Source organism: Tauraco erythrolophus, chromosome 7 (assembly GCF_009769465.1).
Source record: "Tauraco erythrolophus isolate bTauEry1 chromosome 7, bTauEry1.pri, whole genome shotgun sequence".
Taxonomy (NCBI): Eukaryota; Metazoa; Chordata; class Aves; order Musophagiformes; family Musophagidae; genus Tauraco; species Tauraco erythrolophus.
In genome coordinates this window covers 6904011-6931811 of record NC_141471.1, presented here as the reverse complement: position 1 = coordinate 6931811, position 27801 = coordinate 6904011, and the positions used below count along the sequence as shown (strand labels likewise).

The following is a 27801-nucleotide window of genomic DNA, read 5'->3' as shown; positions in this document are numbered from 1 at the left end:
ATACTTTTCTTCTCCTTTTCCACTTGGTTAGACCTGGCTCTCATAGCACATCTTTTTATTAGTTTTAAATGATGTACAGCCGTGAATTATGGCCCCAGTAGATAGGAGGGAATGATAGGGAAGGTAGTGGCCAAACAGCATGTGAAGGAATAAACGTTCCTGCTCTTTAGCTTAGCTTGCCAGCTTCATTCCATTAAAAGCAGCTTCTTGCAATTACGTATTCCACACTTTTTTTTTTTTCTTCCTGTCTTATAATTTTGCAGTTGATGGTGGATTCCCTGGCTAGTTTCATGGCTGTGAAACTGCAGAAAGCCAGAGGGCCCATCAGTAATACAGTGTGTTAGCATGAACAGTGCAGTAAAAATTCATAATGTGATGAGTCAGTTTGATTCTGTTTTTTACAGAGCTGCATCTCCCTGTCCATCCAATTTCATTCTGGTGAGGTTAGAGGCTTTCACTTAAATGACGGTTCTTTTTATAAACTTCAAAGTCATCCTGAGGTTAAGTTCTGTCTCACTGAGGAGCTCTTCTGAAAGAGTCTGGCTAACCAATGTGAAATTCCCCGGACCACCTCCCTACATTTTTTGGATGGCTGCAGCTAAATCTTGGCAGGATGGAGAAAAAACAGGTCATAACACAGCAATCTGCTCTGGTTTCATCCTTTCTTCCTGGTATAGGTCGAAGGCAACATGTGTTAGATCATTGGAGAGGGGAAAACCTCTTACAGACAGAGGTCAAACAACAGTTTGATGTAGCTTCATTGCTAAGGCTTACACATGCAGTGGGGCTTTACAGGAACCAAAGATGCAAAAAGTGTTTCTTTGGTTGCTGAAGGATCGTTTGTGATAACGAGTGTGATATCAAAAAGGAAAAGCAGGGCACACAAAACAGCTCTGCTGGTTCAATTAAGCTGATGGGCAGGTAAAATAGAATAAAATCACGAGATGGGAGACATGGAGCTTGTGATGGGTGATGAGTTAGTGGAAACTGAGGTCCCATAAGTTCCAACTTGTCTGGCAAAAATGTGACTTTATCCTGTAGCAGACCATCCTGCCTGGAAGAGACCATTTCAAAGAGGATTTCAAAGTATATTTGTAGGGTGTGGGGGCTCACCCAGCTTGAGCTTGTTTCTAATTCTGTCAAGGCCCTACCAGGCCATAAGGTATTCTAGTGGTAACCTTCATGGTGATAGTCTTTGGTCACTTACTCAACCAGGGTAGCCGAAGTCAGTTGTCTGTGAGTTACCCTGATGAATCCTTCTCCCCTATTTTCAGAATAGCAAAAAGGAGTCATCTCACCTCTTTGGAGCCTTCTCTCTCCCTCAAGGAAAAAGATTAATCAGAACTACTAAGCATGACAGAAATAAGCAGGAGATTCTAAACCAATAAATATATATTAACAGACAGAAAGAATCTATTATTCCAGCATTATAGAATTCAGCTCTATTTTAGTAATCTGTTAAAACAGAGATGGTTGGCTAGTTGGTTAATTAAGCAAAAAAGCATGTGAGAGAACATGATTATCTGGAGTTGATCACTTAGGTTTATACAAACCATGTGCCTATGAGGTACTGTCAGATTTATTGTAATGTTGTCGTGTAGGGTTTTGTAGGGAGAAGGTGTAGCGCAGTTCACTACTCTGGATGTGTAATTTTTGATTGCATTATTGACTCTACTGAGATGTATTAATCCTGCAAAAATTCAAGAAGGGAAAATGTAGACCTAACAGGTTTTCTTGACTTTGGTGAATTGCCTTGTAAGTAGGTGGATTTATAGAAGTGACCCTATTACCCAGGAAGGTTATAATGACCTATTTATTGATTTAAAATAATGATATTTTTGTTGAGTTAGGTTTTGGAAGGGGGGTTGTTTTCTAGAATTGGTTTAGGTGGGTAATTTACTGCAAAGTAGGTAATAATAATACAACCACAAAAATATAATAAGTATTGATGGGGATTTGATTAAGGTGTTTTGTGTAGCCAATAATTTTTTTTAATCTATTAAACTGATTAAGATAGGCTTGCAGAATGAATATCTGAAGTAAATAAACAGTTTGAGATGTGGTTTCTTGGCAGAGTCTTCAGAGGACAGGACACTGTCTTCAGGAGTCTTCAGGACACTGTCATATTCTTTCTGCTTTAAGAGTATTCTTTCTGTGTTAAGAAAAGTGAACAACTGCTATGATGTAAAAATAAAACATCTATATCTCTTGATGTCTTAAGCAAATATCTGAGTAATGTGAGTTTGATTAAAAAAAAAGGAACCTATCAAAAGTAGCAAGTGTTTGTGAGAGGCTGATTAATTTTAATCTATTCAGGGTAGATTAAATGTACTCGGGTAGATTAAAGTTAGATAATCATCAGTATCATCTTTGTAATTTGTAAATTTTGAATTACTCCCATCGTTGGCTAACATAGCATTGCAGGAGATAGAAGAATCCATGTGAATTGTCAGTTGTAGTAATAATTTGTAGCTGGTTTTGCTTTTGGAGGATGGCAGACATTGTACAAAGAAACCGTGGACGCCCTGATGAGTTCATAGGCTGGTACTATGGTGAGATGTAGTCTGAGGATGACATATTTGGTTTGAACTAGGGAGCAAGGTAACATTTATTTGAATGCATTTTCCAGGGAGAGCAAGTTATTCTCTGTTATAATGCAATATTTATCATTAGTGTTTTCTTAGTTATTCATGGGACTGTCGGAGCGTGGCCAAATTGTCCCAGGGGAGAAGTTTAGGGTTTGTAAATGAAACCAGCAGAGTACAGCTGATGTTGTGGAGTAGGCTATAGAGATAAGCAGGAGAAAAGGCTGTAATATAGCAAGGGCAATTAAATTATGGACAATAATAAGGTTCATGTTGTGATACATGTAATTACTTTTGTTAAATATCATGGTCTGATATATTGGGTTTCAGGCTATGACAGAGAGGGAATTTATGTGCTTGGGTTTTTATGCATCACTGAGAGTTCTTTATTCCCTTTGGACCTCAATTATAAAAATAAATCTATATAATTGCCTCAGGAAAAGGCTCCTGGAATCACTTAGGAGGAGCTGCCTGAAGTTCTGCAGAGGCAGTTCAGTCGCAGCAGACGTGGAGGAGCATCTTTCACAGACATGACTGTGTGTGTGCTCAGGCCATGTTCTCAGTTGGTGCAGTTTGGCTTTTCTTCTCCATACTTCATGGGGGCTGCACTGCTTTGGCCCCAAACTTTAGCTGGTGTCAAGCTGGCATGTAACATACTGCTTGGCAAAAGCTTGTAGCACTGCTGCGCTTATCAGGTATGATGTGCTGGTGGTATTACAGCCAAATTCCCTGAGGAAGAGCAGTTTAAAACTTTGGCTTAGCCCTTTGAATTGCGCTGCTTTTTACCCCAAATGAATAGGAACAGACTACAAGGAATATGCTTAATTTTTTGTGGTTTTTTCGGATGGTCCATAATGCAGCATTTATTTACACTAATGGTTGGGAAGCGTATTGCAAATGCCTGAATTTTCTCAATTAGCAAGCTAAGTGCTTAAGTCCAATAAACAGGAAGAGAAACTGTATCAGTAAATGTGCTTGTTCATTTATTTTGACACATTTTAATTTAGAGCGATGTATGAACATTAATACTTCCCAGCCTTCTAGTAAATGCACTGTTGTGTCTTTTGTAAAAATACTGCTGGGTAAGTAATATGGAACCTGCCTTCTCAGTGGCTGAGCTCGCTTACCAATGCAGCTCTGTTGTGCTGAAGCTTTGTTGAGAAGTGCTGAGGGTTTGTCAAATTTACAAAACAGCAAAGTAAGAAATAGCAAGGCTTGATCGTAGTGGCTTCAGTGAATAAAGGAGCTGGTTTTGTTTGACATACTGATACTCCCAGTATAGCCATTGTCGCCTGCTCAATATTTTGTTTACTCTGATGTGCATATTTAGCAGAAATGGGAGCAATAGTATTCTCTGGGAACATGAAAAGAATATATATACATACTCCACTGAACCCCCAAGGCCCTCCTGTAGCCAGTTAAAAATACCATGCTGAGTCATGTGGCATTTCGTAATAGTGGTGCATTTTATTTTCTAACCCCATAAATCTGTATGAATCTCCATGGATCTCACTATCGCTGTCCTGCGGAGGAGTTGGGGCACATACTTGTTAAGTGAGTTGCCCGGCATCACTGAATGAGTCTGTTGCAGAGGTAGGAGTGAGTAGGCTTCTCTGTTCTAATCAGTATAGGTTTAAGACTCTCCAAGCCTCAGTTGATCCCTATGAGGTAGGTTTCAAAACTGTCCTGATGAAGCTTTGGCTACCGAACAGCATCTCTTTCCACTTGCTGTAAGTGCTTCTTCTCTTCTTCCCCTTGATACACTTAATCTGTTGAAAAAATGTCCTTTAACTTCTGTAGCATCTGGTTGGTAAAAGGGAGGAGTTGGTCGTAGCAGGCTTCTTCTGCAGAGTTTGTCCATTAGGTCTCTCTCAGCTGCCATCATGGAAGGTGGAAGTGGGAATGAATTGATAAATTCAGCTTTCACTGTTCAAGCTGAAACTATTGTTCAGGAAGAAAGAAACACAGAAACTGGATATTTTGCTAACAACTGAAACACAAGAACAAAACACAATTTCCTAGATGAGAAGACTGCAAACTCTTGATGTTTTTTTTTCTTTCATCTGAGAATGTGGCACTGTTAGAGACACTGAGACTACCGCAGGATACGTAAAACTGCGCAATAACAACCCTGTGTCTTCCTACGGCCTCATAGTTTACACCTGAAACATCTTCCTCCTGAATTTTTCATGCATATACAGTTGTTGACTGTGGCTGTTATCTGGAGGAGGATAAAATGCATTTAAATGCTGGATCTCACTTACTGATGAGAGCAGTAATTCAGTTTACTGGGTATGATTCATTATGGCTCTATAACCTCTCTGAACCTGGAGCCAGGAGCGAGACTGCCCTGATTATGAATAACATCAGTGCAGAGGGCTTGTGGACTAGACTGGCGGCCCCTTGGATTCATTGCGGCGGGGATATGACCTTATGGCATCCTCCTAAGGACTGCTCGAGCCTGTGACAGACCCCATACTGGCTCCTCGCAGTCCCTTCTTTGTGCTCGAACTAGTGTCGTGGTTTTAGGCTGATCCAGCAACTAAAACTCACACAGTCTCTCCTTCTCCAGTAAAGTAGAGAGGAGAGGAAAAAAAACCCAAAAAAAACAAAGGGACTGAGGGTTGAGACAAGAACAGAGGGAGCACCCACCAACCATGGTCCTGGGCAAAACAGACAGGGCTTTCTCAAAGCAAAACAGTTTATTAGTGATTACTTAGAAGGACAAAGGGAAACAAAAAAACGATTGCTTGAGAGGACAGAAAGAAACAAAACCAGATCTTAAAACTGACACCTTCCCCCCCCCCCCCCCTCCTTTTCCTCCGGGCTCTTCCTCCTCCCCCCAGCAGCACAGGGGGCAGGGACTGGGGGAGTGCAGGTCAGTTCATTCCGTGCTGTTACTGCTGCTTCTTTCTTAAAGGAGAAGGAGTCCTTACACCCTTTTCCCCTGCTCCAATGGATCCCCTACCCACGAGGAAAAAATCCACAAACTTCTCCAGCGTGAGTCCAGCCCACTGGAAACAATCCTTCCCCACAGATTGCTCCGGTGTGGGCTTTACCACAGTCTCGGATACTTAGGGAGCTGTAGCCACTCGCTCCGGCGTGGGTCGTCACTCAGACTCCAGATGCCTCTCTGCCGTGTCGTGCACCCCAACACGACCATCCTCAGGCTCAGGCATCTTCTCCCCACGGGCTGCGAGTGGGTCTCTGCTCCACCGAGGCCGTCCTGGTTGCAGGGGGGCCGCCTGCCATCTCACCATCAGCCGCAGGGGAAACTCGGCTCCGGCACCTCCTCCCGCTCCATCCTCACTGACCTGCTGTCGATGCAGCTGTTTCTCTCAGATCTCAGTCCTCTCCAGGTGAACTCAGCCCAGTGGGCACCCCGGGAGTGGGGTGCCCCCGAGTTCCCCAGCTGGCTCCGCCGCCGCCATTCTCCGTGGGCGGCGCCGGCCCGACGCAGGCAGCTGCCCGGCCGGGAGCCAGGGAGAGGGAACAGTGCCCTCCTCCCTTCCCTGCTCGATCCTGGGCAAAGCACCTTTTCCGGTTCCTTTGTCCTGACTTAAATAGGGCAATTCGCAGAGGCGCCCTATTGGCTCAACCCTGAGGGGGATGGCAGTCTGATCTGGTGGCCAGAACTAAGCCTAACCCGGTTCCAAAACCGGAGAGGTCGCAGGGAGCAAAACCCCTCTCCTGCCACCAGAACCACCCCCCCTCCACATCAAACCATGACAACTAGCAAATGAGTAAAGCTGTCCTGGTACGGCTTGTCAAACTACTGGCTTTATTAAATGGACAGTTAAAACCAGAAAGAGGAGATAAAGAAGAAGGTGTGTCTCCAAGATCTAGATGAAGTACAGTTTTGAGTTGGAGCCAGCAGTAGGGTTAGGCTCTATTTAGGGTTTCTGCTATGTAGCCTGGTTGCATACAAGCAGCTCATCTTCTGCAATATGTCCTGTGATGAGTTTGAAGCAAAGGGGGAAAAAAAAAAGGTAATGAATGAAACAAATCCCGACATGGATCTTGCCCACATCCAAAAGCATAAGCCGTGTTTGAATCTGGGGTTTTGAATACATTTGAATACATTTGAGTCTCGATTCTTCTTTTTATGGTTGTAACAATTCTGGATCTAAAAATTCCTGGACAATTATAGCTAGGGAAATACAAAAAAAGCTACTCAGATACTCGACATAGTTGTGGAGAAAAGTTGGGTCTCCGTTCGTGCCCCTGAGCCTGGGATCAGGGAGTGAGGAGCCTGGCTGTAAAGAAGCTCATAGATGGGAAAAGTCATGGCTGTGAAAGACGTGAAGGTGAGAAGAAGCTCGAATAGATATGGGAGTATGAGAGGGGCAGGAGAAGGAGTGTGAAGAAGACCCTGATCAGCATATTGGCCAAGGGGGACCATTCTGACAGTGGTGGTTGACTGTGCTAGGGGGTGGCAGTGTGCTTATTAGCAAGGCAGAGGAGGAGGGGACAGAGGCAGTGACCCATCCTCAGGTAGCGGAGGGAGGCAAGGACAGGAGTTCTGCCTGGGTGATTAGGACAGCTATTACCGAGGAGGGCATGTCAGACTGCGAGAGGTGACTTTAGCAGAGCTACTTCCTCTGGAAGTAATGACTTCTGCTTATAGCAAGAACGCAGCCACAATAAGAACAACCTGTGCATGTCATAAAATTAAGCCGTAAAGGAGATGGTAAAAAGGACTGTGACATTGGAAGAAGGAAGACTGCAGCATTTTCTTGAGCAAATTGGGGGAAAAAACCCTCAAACCTGTCAGGTACCTATGAAGATGCTACATTTTTCAGGTCTGAAGATGGTTTTTAACTGCAGCATGATTTCAAAATCTAATTTTTCAACTGAGACATACTTATTTCTTTTTCCTTTTTAGCTCTATCGTCCACTTCTGAAAAGATACGCTGAGCTTGAACAGAAGGTTATCTACAACCCAGCCTCTTCTTGCCTTGCAAAATAGAAGCAAACAAAATTTATAAGTCAGCTGAAGAGTGGACTCCCAAGGAGAAGATCAGAAAAGATTTGCTCAGAATTCACTGGAGTTGTTTAAATCATTTTGCTCCTCTTCGTAGACGAATAATTTTTAAATGTCTACGTTTGAGTGTGTTGGTGGAAAAAATTACTTTGTGATTGAAAACCTGATTAAAAAAGCATCATGTTGCTCTGTGTGCTTGTGCCTTCAATTTTTCTTGGGTACTTTTCCAATGGTGCTTGCTGTTTTGGAACAACTGGATGACAGAGTCGAGTCCGTTGTATATATGAATCACTCTCGCCATCTCTATCAGCTTTGATTCCATGTGGTTAGCATCCCAGTCTCTCTGCATACCTATCTAGCACAGTAGGTTAATTCCACAAATTCTCCTGCTTAAATCTTTTGAAACTGTCTTTCTGTACATCTGTAACTTGTCAATGTTTATATCTTTGCCTACATGCAACCAAGAGAAAGCGTAAGCACAGTGACTTAGTCCCATCTTTCTTTAATATGTGGAGATTTGTGGTGTGATAAAGACTCCCTGGGATCCTCCGAGAAGGGGAATTTTTGTTACATGACACTGTGGAAAGTCTGTTGTGTGATAAAACATGGTGTGGTTGGCTTTTATAAACTGTGGAAAGCACAATTCTTCTGCAATACAGACGCCATTGCAAAACATTTTACTTGGCATCAGTTTTGTAAAAAGGAAAATAAGGGAACAAACATGGGAAGTTTTTATACATTTCCTTTTTGTTTCAAAAAGCAGAGTCAGTTTATCTGCACACCTTTTTGGAGTTACACTGTTTTCCTTTCCTCCTTCACGTGTCTTGGCTATGAAATTCTTTGTGCCGTGCTGAGTGCGACCACAGAAGTAGGGCTCTGCTCCCAACAAGGCATGAAGGTCACTGTTTGTTTGTTTGTTGTTTTCTTTTTTAAATCACCAATATCCCATTTCTTTCTTGGAGATCCTGAGCAGAACTGGTCTTGTTCTGTTGCTACTCTTGCACTTCAAATGGTTTAGTCCAGATTAAGTAGACTCTGGCAGAGAAAATCTTAGAGAAACTAGAGGCCAGGAGATCTTTCTACAGAGGCATGTGGAAGTCGCAGAATATGAATGACCATCCTGAATCACCCTGTGCAAGTGGGAACACTTTACTACACCATTCTGCAGTGCCAGTATGTTTCCCTTAGGAATTTCTTTTGAGAATGAAGCGGACTTGTTTAATGAAAGTGGCTGGAGCCTTTCTACCCTTATTGTAGAAGCTGTAATGTGCCCAGGGAGTAAGCCAGGGAATTGCAGGGAGCAGAGAATCTCTTTGCTGACTATTTGAGAGCTGGATTATGTCCTTGCTGGAGGTGGGTGACTCAAATTCATATTCTTCACATGACAGTGGCCTAGGAGCACTCTCCCTGTCCCTGCTGCATGTCTGCAGTGGGGGTGGGAACCCCTTGCCATGACTCACCTCCGGAGTGGCAGGGGATTGGGCATGTTCCTTCTTTGCTCTCCCTTTTATATTCAAGTGCTTCATTTGTGAGTACAAACAGTGCCTTTTTTTTTTTTTTTTTTGGTTCACAACTGAATAATTATAACTTTTCTTGATATTAGCATGATTACTCAGGAAGGTCAAGAATTGCATTCCGAGTTTCTAAAGCAGGCTTCTTTCAAGCAATTGCTTTAAAAGGCAGCATTACAAATACACATCTATCTCTTTTATGTGCTTATTATTCTGGGTCCCCAGGTACAGTGCTAAAACGTATAATACTTCTCACAGGCCTCCACCGTCAGCAGTTGCTTTGTCATTGAGCAAGGCTGCAGAGAGGTGCAGAAGAATTAATTAATGCAAGTTGAATGATGCCCGCTACTTTAAGCAGCATTACCATCATTAGTCTTTAGTTCTGCCTGGTTACTAGTTTGACATTAAGGTTAACCACACAGGGAAGGGATTCAAGGAGGAGTTTTGACTTTGTGCAGTTTTGGTGAGCTTATTGAGCGAGAAGACCGATGTCTTTTGCAGCTTTGTGGCTTTATTTGGCTGTGAAAAAGGAGACTCACGGTCCATTTCTTACTCAGCTGAAGAAGGTTAAAGCTTACGTTTCCCTGCTCATAGCACGTTAGAACATTTCTAGATAATCTGTTGGCTCCCAACAAAGTGTTACATGGTACTGGTAGGAAATCGGCTAGATGGTTTAACTACTTTCTGGGCCGGAGCTCTTCCCTGGGTAGAGAGAAGGAAACTCTGTTGGTCTGGGTTGGGGCTCTCTGGTGTGTTCCGTGTTAGCATTGAAACACTGTTTCCTCAGGGTAGCTGATGCACTGCGTGCTCACTGCAGGAGTCCCTGAGAAAAAAGTCGGATGCAGGGCTCTGAAGGGCCCGGAGTTGAGCACCACTGAATCATAGTATTGCTGCGGTGATGGGTTTATTAGGGCTGGCCTCTGAGGAATGGTGTCTGGAGAATAAAAATTATAGACAAGCTCTTTTTTTCCAGCTCACCAAAGTTGCACATGTTCACTGACTAGTGTCAGATAGAATAAGACTCAATAAATCTCACCCTGGAAAGGGCCTTTGAAGAAATGCTGCTGTAAGACTTCCACCGCTTTCTTCTTTTTGTCTTTCCAGGAATGCACATTAGCCTGGCAAGGAACCACAAGCTTCCTGCTGTCACATGCACAGTGATGGAAGGATCTGGTGCCCTTTGGTTTTCAAAATCACATGTTTTTTTGCCAGCTTGTCTATCTTATGTTATTCTGGTTGTCTGGAGTGGAGAGGTTACCGACTTAATTAACGTCTTCGCCAACAGAAATCTAAAGGCAAGCCGATGTCTTCTACCTCAGCATATTTGATGGAGGTTGATTCCCTCGCTCCTCCACAAGTGACCTTACTGTTCTTCAAGGTGAGCAACATGGTGTCTTCATCTTCTCTAGACAAAAGCTTAACTTCTGTGTTTATCTCAGAATCTGTTGAGCTATTCCCAGTCTAGACTAATCTGCTGAAAAATTGATCTCATCTCCTGGAAAAAAAACCTGGATTGTCACGAGATTGTTCATCACTGTCTGACCAGCAGCTCTTGTCCTGCACAAGCAAAGCCACTCCAGTTTGAGGTGGCTTCTGGAGTTACGTGGAAAAATCCAAGCAACTTCCTTAGCTCGATGGCCCTGTGCCCTCACCAGTCAATCAGAGCTGGATTCACCCGCAAGCTCTTGGTGTACCATGACCCAAAGACAAACTGTTGTATTTGCAGCCTGCAGTCTTTAAAGTCTTTTGTGATGCAGCTGGAAACAAACAGGGAAGGATGTTTGCTTTTTCTTAAGGGATCAGTCTGAGATAGCTGGAGCTCTGATTGAATAAGTAATGTACTGAAAAAAGTCTGTGTTCTGTCGGTGCTTTAGTAAGTAATTGAGCTGAATACCGCCGTGTGGGATCCCAGGGGGACCTTCTTGTTTTTCAGCTTTCTTTTCCTTTGGAGTTGCGGCTACCACCACAGATCACAGAGCAGCTCGGGGAAGGATGTGTGTCTAAAGCTGCAAAAAACCAAAGCAGAACTTTCAACAAATCATTTGTTTTATCCGTATTTCTATTACTTCTGTCCCCAGACTGCTCCTTGCAGGTTAGGGGGTGGGGGAAGAGTAACATTTTAGAGAACTCAACTGTCTGCTGTTGGTGCTTGTTGTGAATGTGGGACCAGTCATAACCCCTTCTTTAGCAGAAAGATACTAATTTGGATTTTTCTTGCCCTCAGCCACTGACTTTTCATATAATCTTTCGGATCTTGATTTTTGTGACATCTCTACCTTCAGTTAAAATTTGAGTTGAAATTGGCAAACAAGTTAAAAATATGGCTAAAGATGATTAGAAGGTGAGAGGACATTCACTCAGATATCGGGGGATCGCTATCCCATGAGGAGCGTTTCCTTAATTTTCTCTGAAGGTGGCTGTAGTTCTGATTCCATGTGGCTTGAAATTTTAGTACGGTGCAAATTCGTATCTGCACCAAAGGATCTTCTCTTGTTATTACTTTACACTTTGTGTGGGTCAAAATCACAATGTGCTGTGCAAGACAAAAGAACTCGGGATGAATTTGTTTGGTAACTGGCTTTTTTCTGAGCATGTCTCTGAAGTGTGTGAGTAGGACAATTTTGACTGGGATATTCAGAGTAGTTACAGCCCCTGCTCACCTTCTGTGCTTCGGTTCCAGCATAGGTCAAGCCTCTTTGGTTAGCCAGTTCAAGTGGTTTAGCTTTCGGTCATCAAAGCTTACATAACCAGAATGGAAGATTTTTAGATTTTTTTTTTTTTCCCCTAGAGCCCTTTTTTCCTCTCCTGCAGCAGATACGACCTTTTCTTGTACACGGTTTGCCTTGTTAGCTGTTTCCACTTCTGCGGGATGCTGAGAACTTCTCTTATGTGACACTTTCCTGAGTGAACTTGTCTCCTGCTGAGATCCAGCCCCAAAACTCATTTTACTTTATGTGTTCTTCCGCTCCTCTGTTGCTTCTTAAAATTGGCCTTGACAAACAGAATGATGCTTCTGCAGTGATCCCAGACTTCTGGGAATATCTCGTCCATTGTGGGAACTCAATGATTTTGTTCAGTGTTCTTGAGGCACATACCCTGAGGGGTAAGAGTGAAGGAGCAGCTCTCACTGCTTATGGATACTGCTATGGTCTCTAATTTCAGTCTTTCACTCATTCATTGATGTGTCAGCCACCTGCCCATTAGAGCAACTGGGGATATTATTAATTGCATTCGGTGTTTCTTGCTCTAAGCTCTTTACATGACAGGTATCTGTGATATGTTCTTTGTTAAGATGCTGTGATTACCTCGGCTTTTATTTGGTATGTTGTGCCTTATCACTCTGTAATGCATCCGTCTGTTTCTCTTTTAGCACCTTATCAGCCAAACAGAAGTCTTTGGTCACTCAGGTGTGGGATTCATCTGACCAGTGTAGACATCTGTTTCTGCTCTCGCATGGGCTCCTTTCATAATCAAAGGAGAGGACCACAAGGGAGAGGAGTGTCTGGCTGTTTTTCTTCTTACCTTGTGGCAGATGTCTACAACAGATGAGGGGATTTGTCTCCTGAGTGAGCCATTTCTCCCTGCTGAGTAGAAAGGCAGTTCCACGGAGGACAGAAAAACCCAATTTTTCTTCTTGTGCCAAAAACTCCTGAAGACTTGTTTGAAAGCTGGTGTAAACTTTGGAGACAAGATTTGCCCCCAGTTACCATTGTACAACTAGAAAGCTCTCTTGTTCCAGGACTGCTCTGTTTTCCCTGTCAAATCCAGGAGATTGACCTCCCCAATTCCCTTCAGACAGTCCTCTCTGTGCCCTGCGTGGAGATATCCAGCAGACATAGGTTGGGAGCTTTTTACTTACAGTCTTGCTTTCTGTCCTTTTGTTGCACAGCCTTGCTTGTGTTTATTCCTTCAAGCTGGACTCTTTCAGGCATTTGTGTTATGCCTGCAAACTCAGTACCCCGGTTCAGTAGAAGACAGCTCCCTTAAGACTTAGACAAGCATTGCGCAGGAAAACAAAGGTCTCTTCAACTTGCTGTTTGGAGACAATATTTACTCTCTGACTGACATGTATGCACTACCCTCCTGAAACCTCAACTCTGTTCCAGATCTGATAAATACCGGTGTATTGGAAGATGGAATTCTCCTTGAAAAATAGTCTAAGCCATGTTGTATAAAAGAAGGTCCTAGAGAAACAGAGCAGAAACAGAGCTACTTCTTAGCTGAGGACTTCTATCTTAAAATACAACACGTTACAGAAAGCAAATAAGAAGCAAAGGTTTCTCACACAGCTTTGATATCGCAGCTTATGCCTCCTGAGAGCATCTCTTCACACTGCTGCCAGAGCTTGTTAGGGTAGCATGGGACATTCCCTTGTCATTTCTTTAGTAGCTTCCTGTCCTAAATGGCTCAATTTCAGGACAGTTGCATATAGTAGAAATACCCTTTTGATCAAGAAAGATGCCGTTGAAAGGTGGCAATATGTTTTCCCAATTTCCATTTCTCGGCCTAATTTTTCTGGTCCCTGCCATTGTTGTCCCTTAGAAGAAACGCCTACTGAAGCAGAGGGGAGAGAAGACATTGAATGCAGCTAATCCAGTATGTGATTTAGTCAGAGGGTTCAACTGAATGTATGAGCAAATAAGCTGCATTTCAAGACCTCCCTTGCTGTGAAAGCATTTTTTTTCTCAGAATGACTCTTGGCTCAGAAGATACAGCCACAGTGTTTGGTTTGATTCCATCTCACTGTGTTTGCAGCACGACAGACTCTCCCAAAAGCCTTTCAGCATAGACTCATTTCGCTGTTTGCCCAGTGAATACAGATTTTTCATTTTGATCTGTGTTGTGTGGTTTTGGCATGCTTTATAAATGGACTGGTGAAACAAATGTTGCTGACAACTTCCCCTGCCTGTTGGTAGTCAACCCTCATCGTTCATGGGCTTCCGTAAAAAAAGAGATGAGCCACCATGGGGCAAATGCTTCCTGTAAAGGCCAGAGAAAATGTCAAGAAACTTTTTCCCTTCTCTCTTGGCCAAGAAATGCTGTAACTCAGAGTCACTGGACAGGCAGTGTTGGATTGTCCATGGCATGAGTATTTTGAGGTAAGGGTTGCTGATGTTCAGCCAGATTGTCTAGGTGAAGAATCACTGAGGTGAGACTGGGCAGGTAATTTGTATCAAGTTCTGTGTTTCGTAATGCATACTCTGCATCTTTAAATGACAAAGTGAATGAACTTTCTCAGATGAGTGAGAATCATGTGTTTAGAGGGGAAAGGAGAATGCATCTGGACTCTGGAATTGCTTGGTGAGGAGACCAGGTACTCAGTCAGGTTCCCCTTCTTCTGACCTGATGCATCTTGCTTTTTTCCTGTACAGCAGCCCAGGATCACGGGAGACATGAACACTGCTCCCTCCCTGAGCTTCCTCCAGCCTACTGACACTGGCCTGCAAATGGGGACATGGGGTCAAACCTACCAGGCAGAAGTAGCACCCAGAGCTCCCTGTTCCCAATGATGTCTATCGTCCTGAGGCCATTGGCCAAAAAGCTGGCTGCTTCACACCCATTGCTCTTAGTTGGGCATGAGGCTGTCCTTGGGGGCTGAGTTGTGGTGCTACACTACAGTTTTGGACCCGTATCGGTCTGGGAGCTCAACCTTTATCGGGGTAGAGGAAGTGAAAGACTTCAACGTACTTGGGTTTTTTACACAGTGACTAGAAACTGTGAGTATGACCTGGCCATGAAGAAGGTGCATGTTATCCTTGAGCTTACCTGTGTGCCTTTCTAGTTGAGATGGGAGCATCACCTCATGCAAGGCTGTGAAGAGATCTGGTCTGAGAGGATGTTTGCAAATCTGCTCTCTTGTGTTCAGAAAAGAAGAATTAAAACTGAAACAGGTGAGGAAGATGGCTGATACATTGATCAGGGGAAGGGAAAGGCTGTCCTAGGAGAGGAGATTAAAAGCTCAGCTTGCTTCACCTAGCAAGTGGAAGCTGGGAGGCGGTACCATCGTTCGGTATAAATCCTTCAGGCTGGGGGTGAAGAGCAGGGAGAAAGCTGTTCAAGCCAAAGAACAAGGTTGGCACACGAACAAATGGCACATACTGATTGGGAATAAAATGGAACTGGAAATTAGGAATGAGGTGGGAGTGAGGTGCTGAAGGACCTCTTGTTCTCTGTGTGTGGTGCCAGGAACATAGAGCCTCATACCTGCAGGGTGACATTTTGTAGGGCTATAATATGGTGTCAGAAATCCTGTGCTGAAAACTGCGTTTGGTTTGGACTAGTAGTGACACCGAGAGAAACTGTTGTTTGCCGTGTGGACAGAGCGAGGTTTCATGTTTGACCTCTTTTGAATCTCCTTCTTGGTATGTGTGGTTTGTGGGAAGGAACTAGTATGGAAGGGACAAATAAATGGAAAGATTCCAACACTACTTCTTAAGCCTGGGACGTGCAATAGCCCAGTTTGCTATTGGTTTGCTGGGCTAGTCCTCTACAAACAGGAGGAATTTACCCCACGGCAATCTTTCTTCATGAGAACCCTGCAAGAGGAAGTGGGGTTTAATTAGCATTTTAAAGTGGACAGCCTTGAAGTTAATGATATTCAATAAAGAAAAATTGTTTTAACCTTATTTGCACTTTTCAATTTACTTATTAGAGGCCATCTGTTATATTTTAAGCAAGAGCACTGGGAGTGAAACTCTCAGATTGTCAAATGAGGTTTTAACTGGCTAAGCAGAAGGGAAAGAACAGGCTGCCTTAAATGAGCAATTAGACTGTTTTTTCTTCAGTTTCTTACTTTTGAGTCAAAAAGCAAATGGTCACCGTTTCAAGCAACAGTTGAGTTGCGACAGTGACGTCTGTTTTTACAGGTGCTGATGAGTCCTGGGAAGTGTCACTTGTCCTCAGATCTCAGATATGGTCCAATGTGGATGAAATTTAAAAAGCCAAAAGTGAGATGAAACTGGTGAGGACTGTGAAGGGCAAGAATAAGGATTTCTATAGGTAAATCACCAGAAAAAGGCAAACTAGGGTGCTCTTGCCTTTGTCGTTCCTGGCAAGGTCTGCTGCCGGGCCTCTTAATCTCTGTGCCTAGTGGCAGAATTCAGGGGAGATAGGTGCTACCTATAGTAGGGGAGGATCAATTTAGGGATTACTGAAGCAAAATGGGCATACATGAGTGCACGGGACCAGATGGGATGTGTTTGAGGGTGCTGAGGAAGCTGGTGAGTGTCATTGTGAGACTGCTCTCTATCATCTCTGAAAGGTGATGATGACCATGGAAGGTTCCCAGTGACTGAGAGGAAGCTAATGTTAGGTTCATCCTCAAAGAGAGTAAGGAGGAGCCAAGAAAACTGCAAACTGCTCAGCTTCACCTCTGTCTCCAGGAAAGGTACAGAGCAAATCTTCCTGGGGACCATTTCCAGGCATGTGAAGGGCAAGAACTCCCTGCTGAATGCAGGGACCAGATCTCCATTGACTGTCAAGGGAATTTGACTCCTAAACTTAGCTGTCTTAAGCTTGAGCAGATCCCCACCTTACCTCTGAGAAGCTGGGTGTTTTTCCTGTATCCCTGGGCAAAGTGTGAGCCTTTGGGCAGAACACAAGAGCTAAACCTTGGTCTACCAGGTCTCATGGGAATAATTTACTGGGCCACCCATGATTCCTCCTGCAAGGATGGGAAAGGAAAGTAAAAGGTCTTCTCGAAATCTACTTTAAACCTATGGGAGTCAGTACAGTCTGGATTTGGGACTGTACATTCATGTATGGATGTTAGCAATCCCTCTGGATTTAATAATGGATGTACTGCTGTTCAGCTGAGCAGAGGCTCTGAATCCTGCTCTCTGGGAGATTTGACTGTGGTGGCTGTAAGGCAACCATGTCCAGAGCAGGGCTGGAATAATAATAATTTCCAAACAAATGCAGAATGTGATTGATGCCACAGACTGATATCCTGCTCCCCAGGAGCAGCAACTTAAAATGCCACAGCCTGAATCATAGAATAGTTTGGGTTAGAAGGGACCTTAAAGATCCTGTAGTTCCAACCCCCCTGGTCCCATGGTCAGGGACATCTTCCACTACACCAGGTTGCTCAAAGCCTCATCCAACCTGGCCTTGAACACTTCCAGGGATGGAACATCTACAGCTCCTCTGAGCAACATATTCCAGTGCCTCACCACCCGCATTGTAAAAAATTTCTTCCTTAAATCTGGTCAAAATCTCTCCTCTTTCAGTTTAAAGCCATTGTCCCTTGTCCTATCACTACGCGCCCTTCCCTTCAACCTGCATATTGGAAGACCGATCCCACAAGTGTTTTTGTGTTTTTCCCACAAGTGAAAATGTAGATCTTATCTTCGCTCCCATGGGTCGTCCCGCTAAAGTTAGGCTGAAGTTGACTGCTATACGTGAGATCCCGTGGGGATCCCAGGGGCTGAACCCATCAGCTCCTGTTGACGCCAGGCTCTGCAGCCGACTGCGTTTGTCCTGCATGGTGAGTTACGATGACAGGAGGAAGGAGAAACGATCCAAACAAAAGAAACAGGGCAGAAACGTAAACCAGATCGTGTTGATTCACAACAGCACTTCATCATTAGTAAGAAAACCCCTACAAAACCAAACGAACTATGAAGTATCTGTAGCAGTGAAATCCAGCTGCCAACAATGTTACTGTAAAAAATGGCCATGGCTGCTGTTAGTTTGCTGTAAGCGCTAAAGCTGAATGTGTGTGCAATAAAATAGCTTTTATAAAACCTTGCTTTTGGGTCATTCCAAGCTTAAAATGCTGTTTCGTGTTTAGATCTATAGAGAGAAAAAAAAAACCACACCGCAACTTGAGGTGACTTTTGTTTGAAGACTGTTTTAAATTTATAACTGAGATGGCTAAAATGCTTTTCATCAAAGTACAGAAGTTTCATGCTGTAATTAATGGCAAGTGATATCTAACGCAATAAAACACCATCATTTGAGTGTTCTTACAAGACTATTTATGACTGGATATTGAAACTGATAATGATTCTGCCATTTGTCCTCATAATTTATTATTCCAAGGAGAGGCAAGTGGTGTTAAGGGTTCACGATCCGTTTTATGGAAAGAGTGCTGAATTCAGCTTTTTATGGGTGTAAATGACAATGTTTGGCGCTCTGTGGAAAATGTGCATGTGACAGCGAGCGTGGACCCTACCGAGGGGTCGAGCTGGGGGTGTTACCGCTCTTTCCTAGCGAGGGGAAGCCCCTCACCATGGGCTCCAGTTGGAGGTGGCATTACTGGGACCAGCGCAGTGACTCAGTTGTTGTCACAGCAGTATCCCTTGGAAGACCAGGGCAGGATTTTTCTGGAAAACTTCTACCTGTTTTCTGAGCTAGATTATCTCACAAAGTATCACTTTGGGCAGCCAAGGCTGAATTCCCTATGAGCAACCTAATCCAAAGCCCATGGAAGATAATGGAAAGAATTACTTGCTCTGGCAAGTCTTGTGTCAGGCCAAAACAAAAGCTTGACTGCGGAGGAGACTTCCCTCGGTCTTGCAAAGCGCCAGCCAGACTGCATCCCTCTGAGCACAGCCCTTTCCTACTGCGCTGGGCTGAGGCTGATTTACTGAACACTCAGGCTCTGATCCTCACCGTATTCAGCCTCATGGAAACCTGGAGGAATTTCTTTCAAGTCGATGTTGATGCAACTAATGGAAAATCTGAGTGAAGTCAGACCTTGGGGTTTATTTTTGGACTGAGATCTGAAAACCAAAGATGATACTTCAGTCTGCTGAACTCCCGGACCTGAGACTGCAGCTTTCTGGTTTTCCCCAGCCCGCTGTTCATTTGCTGTGGAATAAGGTACTGTAGGTAAAGATTTGCATTTCCATCAATAGCCCTAGCAGCACTTTAATGAGTTTCTTGCTGCTTTGCAAATAGTTTGGAGCGAATCTGATGCCACAGAAGCATAGAGCAGGATGTGTCCCGTTTTCTTTGCTTTTCAAGAGCTACAGTCCTCTTCCTCTTCCCTTCTGCCTCCCCTCATTTATTCTAATCAGAGTGTCAAAAGGGAACTTGTTCTTTATAGGAGGTTATCCATGTCAAGGGAAGTTATGTTTCCATCACTATCTGGGGGCCCATCAGCAGATGAAGATGGAGAGCAGTGACTCAGAATGACTTTGAAGCAACACCCAGCAGCGACTGAAGACGAGACCATAACCTTAGCTGACGTTTCAAATAACCCGATACACAAATAAAACCATTCTGCTAAATTATGCATCTTTTTACTCTTGTCTGTTCTTAAAGGAAAGGGACTGGGTGAGCGTCTTCTATGTGTGCCTCTACTTTTTCCTGTGCTGGGAGCTGGGTGACAGATGCACACTGATGGAGCATTGATTTTTGTGGCTGCAGGACTTTATGCTGAAAAGAAATACAGCTTTTAAAATGATGTAGGGCCCCTATTCAGAGAAAAAAAATAAAGTGAGGTGTACAGGTGAGTTTTGCCGAATGTGGTTTAGTTATCTGCTTTGAGTTAAGCACGTGCCTAAATGCTTCGTTGACCAGCGTTGATGGGAGCTCATTTGACTGTAAGTTTGAGTTGAACTAAGTAATGGCTAAAGAACAAGCAAGAAACGTAAGGTAATAGGGATATTGAGAAAAATCTCTCTGTGTTTTACTAGTCATGGGAAACAAAGAGATAACGTGTTAACTGTAAAGCTTTGCCCCTAATGTCACACACACAGACATGTGCCGTCGCTCGCGCACTCTTTTCCAAGCTGACGAGTAGGGAACAGTGAGTTGATAGTCGGTTTCAGCTCTTCAGTTTGACAACAGCTCAGGCTGTTGCTCTCATTGTCACTGATTTCACTCTGCTCTCACCAACACAGCCCCTGTCCGAACCTTCCTGAGATCCGTGGCCGAGCCCTTGCCAGATGCAACTTCATTGACCACAAAGGAGATGCATTGATTGACTTTGAGCAATGACCTGCCCCCCGCCTTTCATTTAATGGTTCTTATTCAGAACTTTCAGGGATAGTGGGGGGAAGATGAAAGACGTCTCATTTGATTTGGGTTTTATTGTATTAGTTTTCCTACTGCAGTAGCGCTTAACAGCTGTAGATGTGGACAAGTGTGATGTTACACTGTTCATAGAATCATACAACGATTTTGGTTGGAAGGGACCTTACAGATCATCTAGTTCCAGCTCCCTGCCATGAGCAGGGACACAGGTTGCTTAAAGCCGCATCCAGCCTGACCTTGAACACTTCCAGGGATGGGGCAGCCACTTCTCTGGGCAACCTGTTCCAGTGCCTCACTTCCCTCCTTGTAAAAAATGTATTCCTTATATCCCCTCTTTCAGTTTAAATCCATTGCCCCTTGTCCTATCACTACACACCTTTGTCAAAAGTCCCTCTCCAGCTTTCTTGTAGGCCTCCTTCAGGTCCTGGAAGGCTGCTAGACGGTCTCCCCAGAGCCTTCTCTTTTCCAGGCTGAACAACTGCAACTCTCTCAGCCTCTTCATAGGAGAGGTTCTTCAGCCCTCGAATCATCTTCGTGTCCCTCCTCTGGGCCCACTCCAACAGCTCCATGTCCTTCTTGTGCTGGGGACCCAAGAGCTGAATGCAGCACTGCAGGTGGGATCTTTGAGAGCAGAGTAGAGGGACAGAATCACCTCCCTTGACCTGCTGTTGTACAAATGCAGATCAAGTATCATGCTTGGGCTGCTGTATCTCTTCCTTCTGTGTCTTCTGTAAGTGCATAACTAGGAAATGCAACCCAAGTGTATACACTTGGGGTCATCTGTTGGCTCCTCTTCCCTAGGCACCTGCTGTGGTGGGCAGGATACAGACGAGCAGCAGCCTTGTTTGCAGCAGGGAGGGCAGTGCTTACCCTCATTGCATTTTGCCAAGACCTGTTTTTAAAGCGATGTCCTAGGAAACACTGCTTCTGTAATGTTTTTATGGCAAGGCTGTACCTTTCCGTGGTTTTCCAAAGAGATTCAAGGATTGCATGTGTCAAAGAAGCTGTGATTTGCAAGTGGAAAGGCTGGAGTAAGGGAGTTGGTTTAATGTTTATCCTCTGCCCTGCCTCCAAAAAAAATTGCTGCTTCTGATGGAGCCTGGTGGTCTGGTCAAAACTGTAAGTCTTCATCATGGCTTGAGTCACCTCTTTGATAACTTTAGCTCACTTAATTCAGTGTATTCATTTTTGGTGAGTCTGTGGTTTGAAATGTAAGTTGATTTTAAGCAGGAATCTTACATCTGTAAGGGAGAAAAATCACAGTTTTTAGAATATATATATCAATCTGTCTCATGGGTGGTCTCAGCTTAGTCTTCTGTGAACATGTGTCCATGTCACAAAATGACCATGCAATTTAGCATGACAAGCAAGAGACATTTTAAAGGTCATTAAGAGGATACACTGGCTAATCTGCCTGCAAAAGCTTGCGTAGATCCTGGCTCAGCCTGCGTTCTTGTATTTCGCCCTCTCTTACAATAACTAGCAATAAAAATTTAAGCTGTGTAGCAAAAATCCTTTTGTTTCAGGGGCCAGGCAAATGTCCCAGGTTTTGTGTTTATTTATAGGAGATGAACTTGCTTGCGTGATGGGGTTTGTAAAATTGGATCCAGCTTTAACCAGAGCTGAGCCAGATCCGTGGCTTGTGTTACCGGTAGCTGGTTTTCATGGAGAACACCTGAGTGATGCAGAGGAGCACAGGAGCTGGAGGAGGGCAGTCAGGGATGTAAGAGCTGATGCAGGAGACATGTGGCCCTAGGTTTCCCCATACCCTGTCAGGATCCTTTGGTATTGGACTAAGGGGACATGGAAGAGCACGGTAGGAGGGATGAAGGTAGGGGACTGGTTTGGGGTGAGAAGCTTGTCCTAAACCAAACACAAAACACCCATTTCTATGCAGATCATAGAAACCTCCAACATGTAAGAGTGCCAGCAATGGTGTGACAGGAAGGGGTGACCAACACAAAGGTTGATTAGATGCCAGGTCTCCAGGGTCTACAGGGACACTCACGTTAATGTCTTTGCAGTACCAGTAGCGATATCTATCATGGCCTTTTGGGGCTTGGCCCTGTCCTGTCTCTGACAGCTGGCAGAGGTGGCAGTGACTGCAGGGACAACCGTCCCCCCTACACCATCCCAGGCACTGAAGGTCAGGACACCAACTGCTGTCCCATGGCTGCATGATCTGCAATGCCCTGGGAAAGGAGGAGGTTTTGTTCAGTAACCTGTGTGGAAGTAGTCCCAGTCTCCAGGAGGGGATGGTGCCCCTCTGGCTTGGGGATATTTTACTCCCTCCTGCCTGTGCTATGAATCCTCGGGTTCAATGATAATGTAACCTGTCATCCTCAGAAATATACGGGCGCCTGTTTACCATTCGTGGAGCGGCGCTGCTCTGATGACACAGCATACATTACCCAAAAGTTCACTGGAGGACGGTGAAGGTGATGAGGAAGGGAAGAACGTTGTTTTTCTTCCAATGGCTTGAGAGCCAAGTCATAAAAGGCAAAATGTTCTCGGGTGGCTGTGACTGTAGCTCTGTGTGTGCTGCTGGGGCTGGGCTGGGCTGGGAAACCCTGGCCGGTCCTCGGGATGTTTTTGTGTAATTCAGACTCTCTTAATACAAATGTCCCACCCCAGATGTCACGCAGTCACCTGAATCTGCTCTCTCCCAGATTAATGCTGTCAAACAGTGACGTATCTCATTTCCCAGCACATGCCCTGGGACATGTCTGCCTTCATGCTCAGCCCCACACACACGATGCTGTGTGTGACGGTGGTCCCGGTGTCCTGGCATTGGCACTTCTTCGGTCTCAGCCACACCAAGTCCCCAAAACCTTGAAAATCTCTTTTGAAGCCTCACAGGGCTGCACATCTCCTGCAGATCAGCCGTGTGCCTGCTGAAAGTCTTGGGAGGCAAATGGCCTGACAGGCTCCCCAGGACGTGTTGCTGCTCATGCTAAGGAGTTTCGTGTCTTGCTACAGTGGAGGGCAATTAAAAGGGGCTGATGAGACCGAGCCTTTGGGCACAGATGGCCTGTGTGGTTGTGAGGAAAGATGCGGCTGACTTTACGGCGAAGGGTGCGGGAGGGATGAGGTTTTCTCGGAGCATCACACTAGAGGGTGCCAGATTGCTTTCCTCCGTGCCGCCGCCTTCCCTTGCACAGGTTTGGAAAGATTTGGCTTTGTACATCTTGATGGCTCCTTCCACCCCTCTAAATGCTCATTGTGCATGTGCAGCTAACGGGGTGGCAGCGCGCCGACCATCCCAGAATCCATGCTGTGGATGTGTGGTGTCCTCCTCTGTGCAGGCTGGTTTGGTCTCAAAGCCAGAACTGCTTCTTGAAATTCAGCAGTGGCCAAACAGCAAATTGGGTTGATCATAGGACGTGCCTTGACCTGGTAGCAGGAAGCATCTCTAGTCTTGGATATGAGCCCAGAGGTTGGGATGAGGGCAGCTGTCCTCAGCCCCACCAGCAGGAAGGTTGGGGGTTATCCCCCTGTGCTGTGGTGGGTTCATGTGCCTCCTGTGTACACCTTCCAGTCAGCACGTCCCACAGCTTTGATAGGATGTTGCTCTCCTTGCTGGCTCTTTGTGGCCCTTTTGCCTTTCCCCTGGATTATAAACCAGCAACTCTTGTTGTCCCTGTTCTCTGGAGATGCCCTTCCTGAGGGCAGGAGGTTGAACTTGCCTCTCTGTGTTTCCTTATTGCTTATTTCAGATCATAGTATTTCAGGTCATGGTCCACCTGAATTCTGCTCCTCAGCTCTCAAGTGCTCACACCCCTTTTGGGCTTGGTCCCACCACATTCCACAAACTCGTTCTCGAACCTTCATCAAAAGCATCAATCAAGACGTTGGCCAGACCCAAATTTGAGGCAAGCCTCCGCAGGTTTGAGAACGAGCCATTGCTAACCACTTTGCATGCTGTCTTTCAATCACTTGTGCCCTTTCCTCCGTAGCTTTTCCTACAGCCTTTTTTCCTACAGCTTTTCCTTTCCTGGGGCTATCAGCTGGACTTTCTGGGCCCAAAGCATCCATAGTATGATTACCAAGATCTGTGGATGTGTCCCTGGACACTACTGTGCAGTCCCATTCTTGCAAGGATGTTCCCATCCTGGTGGGGGTCTAGGCTGACCTGTCTGAAGTAATGATAATTCATTAGGATAAGAGCTTTTCCTTCCAAATTTGTTGATGGGTATATCTAGTGTACCAGATTCCCATCCACATTAACTGAAAGCCCTTGGAAGTACCTCTCCTCCCCAGAAAGATGAGGCTGGCACCGCTGATCCCCGTAGGTTTGAAATTACTCCTAATGTGAGACGCGAAGAGTCTGTAAGGGAAGGGGGAGTATACGAGACAGATGGGAGAAAATAATTATGAACTCCAAATCCTCCAAACTGTAATCCCACCCCTGCGCAAACACACTCTCACACACCAAGCAGAGTTTTTACCCCCCCAAATGCCTATAGGGACTCCCACTCCCTAAAATTTGTAGTAATAGTAGAGACTGGATATTGCAGGGGTGGGTAGCAAACCATCGGGTTGGTACAGCTGCATAATGGTAAATTAGAAACGATTTGATTCCTGAATACCAGGAGGGTAAATGTTTCTTCAGTGGGGGGAAGCCTCCAGCTCCATCCCTGGCCATCACTCACAGGTCTAGGGATGGTTTTCCTTCTTCCCCCTGTTGCTGTCACCCTCGGAGCCAGACCTCAATCTGCGTGTTACTTCTTGCTCACCCTGTGTGGGTCAATCAGAGCAGAAGCGATGTGAGACATAATCAAACCTGTCAATTAGAATTATGTTCAGTTAGACATAACGAGCCAAATTTGCACCCAGTGTAGATCTGCTGGAACGCCATGAATTTGCACTGTGGATGGATTTGGCCCAGTGTTTTCATGCCCTTTCCACGTGCCTGTAAATGGCTAATGTGTGACAACCCTTGGCATCATAGGACAACTGAAGAAGAAGAGATGTGTCCTCTTATCCATCCTGGCTGCTTGCTCCTTCATGCAGCCTTTTGCATCCATATTGCCCACTTTTATTTTAGAGTCTGGATATTATCAGGAAATGCGGGCTCATCTAAACAACATCCCATTTGAATTTGCTAGAGGTGTTAGCAGTGCTCTGTTTTATCATCCTCTGAGCTTTAGAGGGGCGAGAAAGAAGTCGGACTTTCCACTAGTTGCACAAAAAGCCCTGCCATATGTGAAGTGCTCCTTAGAAAAAGCAAGGCTCAGAGGAGTTTGGGGACCAGCTGTGGGTCTTGCTCCTCCCTGCTGCAGAGTATTGTGGCAACTCGTCCTTTCTGGAGGTGAATCTTTCAGACCAGGACTCAGCATGAGGAGTACCTTTCTCTACAGGTTGTCCTGGAGGTGTTAGTCAAGGTGTTTGATGAATATCTTGTGGTTTGGTCAGCAGCAAGAGGACATAGCTTCTTGTGACTTATCCTGCACCCAGTTGTGTCCATCAGGCTCAGCTTGAGTCTTGACCCATCTCCCTCACCTGTCAGGTCAGGGTGGCAGCCTCCTATCTGAGCAAGGGCAAAGCACCTGCTAAGAGACTTGGGGCCAGCCACTGCTGGAGGGCCCGTGGAAATGTTCTTTCATTTTCCACAAAGTTGCCTGTCTTTGGCTGCCGGACACCACAACCATGCTTTGCTCTCTGATTTAGCATAATTTCCTTGATTTCTCTCATTATTGTAATGGGAGATTAAAATTCAAGGTGTTCTCCTCCGCCTTCCTCAACTGAGATCTCACGGTTTGAAAAAACAGTGCCACTTCTCTTTTGCATCCTTGTCCTTCCCTCTAATCCTACCAAAGTTGGCAAGCTTGAAATGCTCACATTTAAAATGCAGAGGAGGGCAAAAGGGGAGTGTGCCCTTATTTCGGGCACCTGCACCGTTGCATGCCAACCTTTCTGTTGTTAATGAGCAGGGATGTTTTCTTAGGTTACAGTGGTAGGGCGAGTAGAAGTTTGATGCTCCATGCCTGCTTCTGCAGAGGGCAAAATTGTGCGGCTGAGGCTTTGAAATAAGTTATTCTTATTGTGATTCTTGTTTATAACACCAGATTCATTGTTCGCAATTTTGTTCAGTGGCATCCAATCAATAGCAGACAATAAAATATTATTTCGAGTGGTGTAGACGTTCCACGAGAATGTGATTGATTGCTTTAATTTCTGCCTTCCTCAGTGTTTTTACTAAGCCCTGTCTTGATTTCTTTCATTCTGCCTAGTTCTCTTCAGCATCAGTTGTTAAATAAAGTGACATATTTATTATATCATCTTTATTTGACAGATTGCAGGGCGACATATTTTAGATTAATTTTTTTCATTTATAGACGTATGTATATGTGTGTGTGAAATTATACATGTATATATATACACACACTGTATAAAATCAGTGTGTGTACGAGCGTACTTAAGGCCAAAATTTTGAAGCTCAGCTAGAGATTTTAGGTGCTGTTCTATAGGTGCCTACCTTGACACCCCTTTAACTAGCCCAAACTGAATTGCCAATGTATTTATGGTCATGCAACTTAAGTGACCATGTTAGTCTGTGTTAGATGAAGTTCCCACCAGTCGGCTGAAGTTTGTTGTCTCTTTGTATGGCTGCAGTAGCAGACCATACGAGAACTCTTGGTTTCCATGTCTGACAGGTTAGCTTGACAGACCGCCATTGAGAAGAGTTGTATTAAAACAAGCCCCAGAAGGTGGCTTTAATGTGTGCTGTACAGAAATATCTCAGAAATGTCTGGAAAAGTTCTTTTTGTTAAAAAAAAACCCAACCAAACATGGGAATTTGTTGGAACTATTTCTGGTAACCTTCAATCCCTTGTGGTGCACCTTTGTTCCCGTAAGTCTGGTGCGTGCAAGGTGTGGAGGTTAAAATCATGCTCTTTGAGTGCTATATATTGACTTGATCCATTTATTCCATGTAAGGATACAGGCCATGAGATTTAGTGAGCTTCCTAAATTACGGCCTAAACGAGCTCTTTCTCCCCATAAATATTGCATGACTTTAAGTTAGGTACCCCAGGACCTTAACAGTCAATCCCAGAAATCCAATGTCGTGGGGAACGTGGCAACTGCTTCCAGTTTTAGTTGGTCAAGATATTGGGCTGTAAATCCTAGTCTTGGTGGAGGACTGAGCATTACTTCCTGATGTGCCCAGTGTGCTTTGGGTAAGGAATTTCATAGCTGGAGAACAGCTGGGCGCTGTTCAACATCCATTCTTGATCCCCAGACGACTCCTTCTTTTTTGTGCTAACCTGAGATTTTCATTTAAAATGGCAATTGTCTGAACTTGCTTAGCAATTCAGGATTTTCTCATAGTGGGAAAGCATTAGAGACTACACAGACTCTGAATCGCATCTTGAAAATGTAGCACATTCGTGTTTATTTTCTAATCCTTTCAAAAGGTTGTTGGAGCAGGGTTTAAGCCCGGCCATCTCCGTTTCCGTGAACATGTCTTGTTGTCTCTGAGCTGCAAAAAAAACACAACCACCAAACAACCAACAAATAAATCCTATTACTCCAGAATATGATTAGTGTTCTGGTTTGAGTTATGAATCACCTTCATTTAAAATGCACTGTTGCTACAAGTTAGGATTTGAAAGTACAATCATGCAAATGCCATTTGCAATGTTTTCACTCTAGTAACCTTGGCAATACCGCAAACACCTCTCCTGTTTGATACACACAGTTTGGGAATCTCGATTGTAAAGCAGAGAGGGGGAAG

General features: G+C 44.6%; 1 protein-coding gene across 1 annotated transcript in view; it reads left to right on the top strand.

The window, feature by feature from the left end:
* XYLB (xylulokinase) overlaps positions 1–7554 on the top strand; it is an 89792-nt gene extending 82238 nt beyond the window's left edge. Inside the window, exon 19 of the mRNA XM_086614708.1 lies at positions 7471–7554. Coding sequence (XP_086470834.1) covers positions 7471–7554 — 84 coding nt within the window. The remainder of the gene's footprint in view (positions 1–7470) is intronic.
* The last annotated feature ends 20247 nt before the right edge of the window (positions 7555–27801 follow it).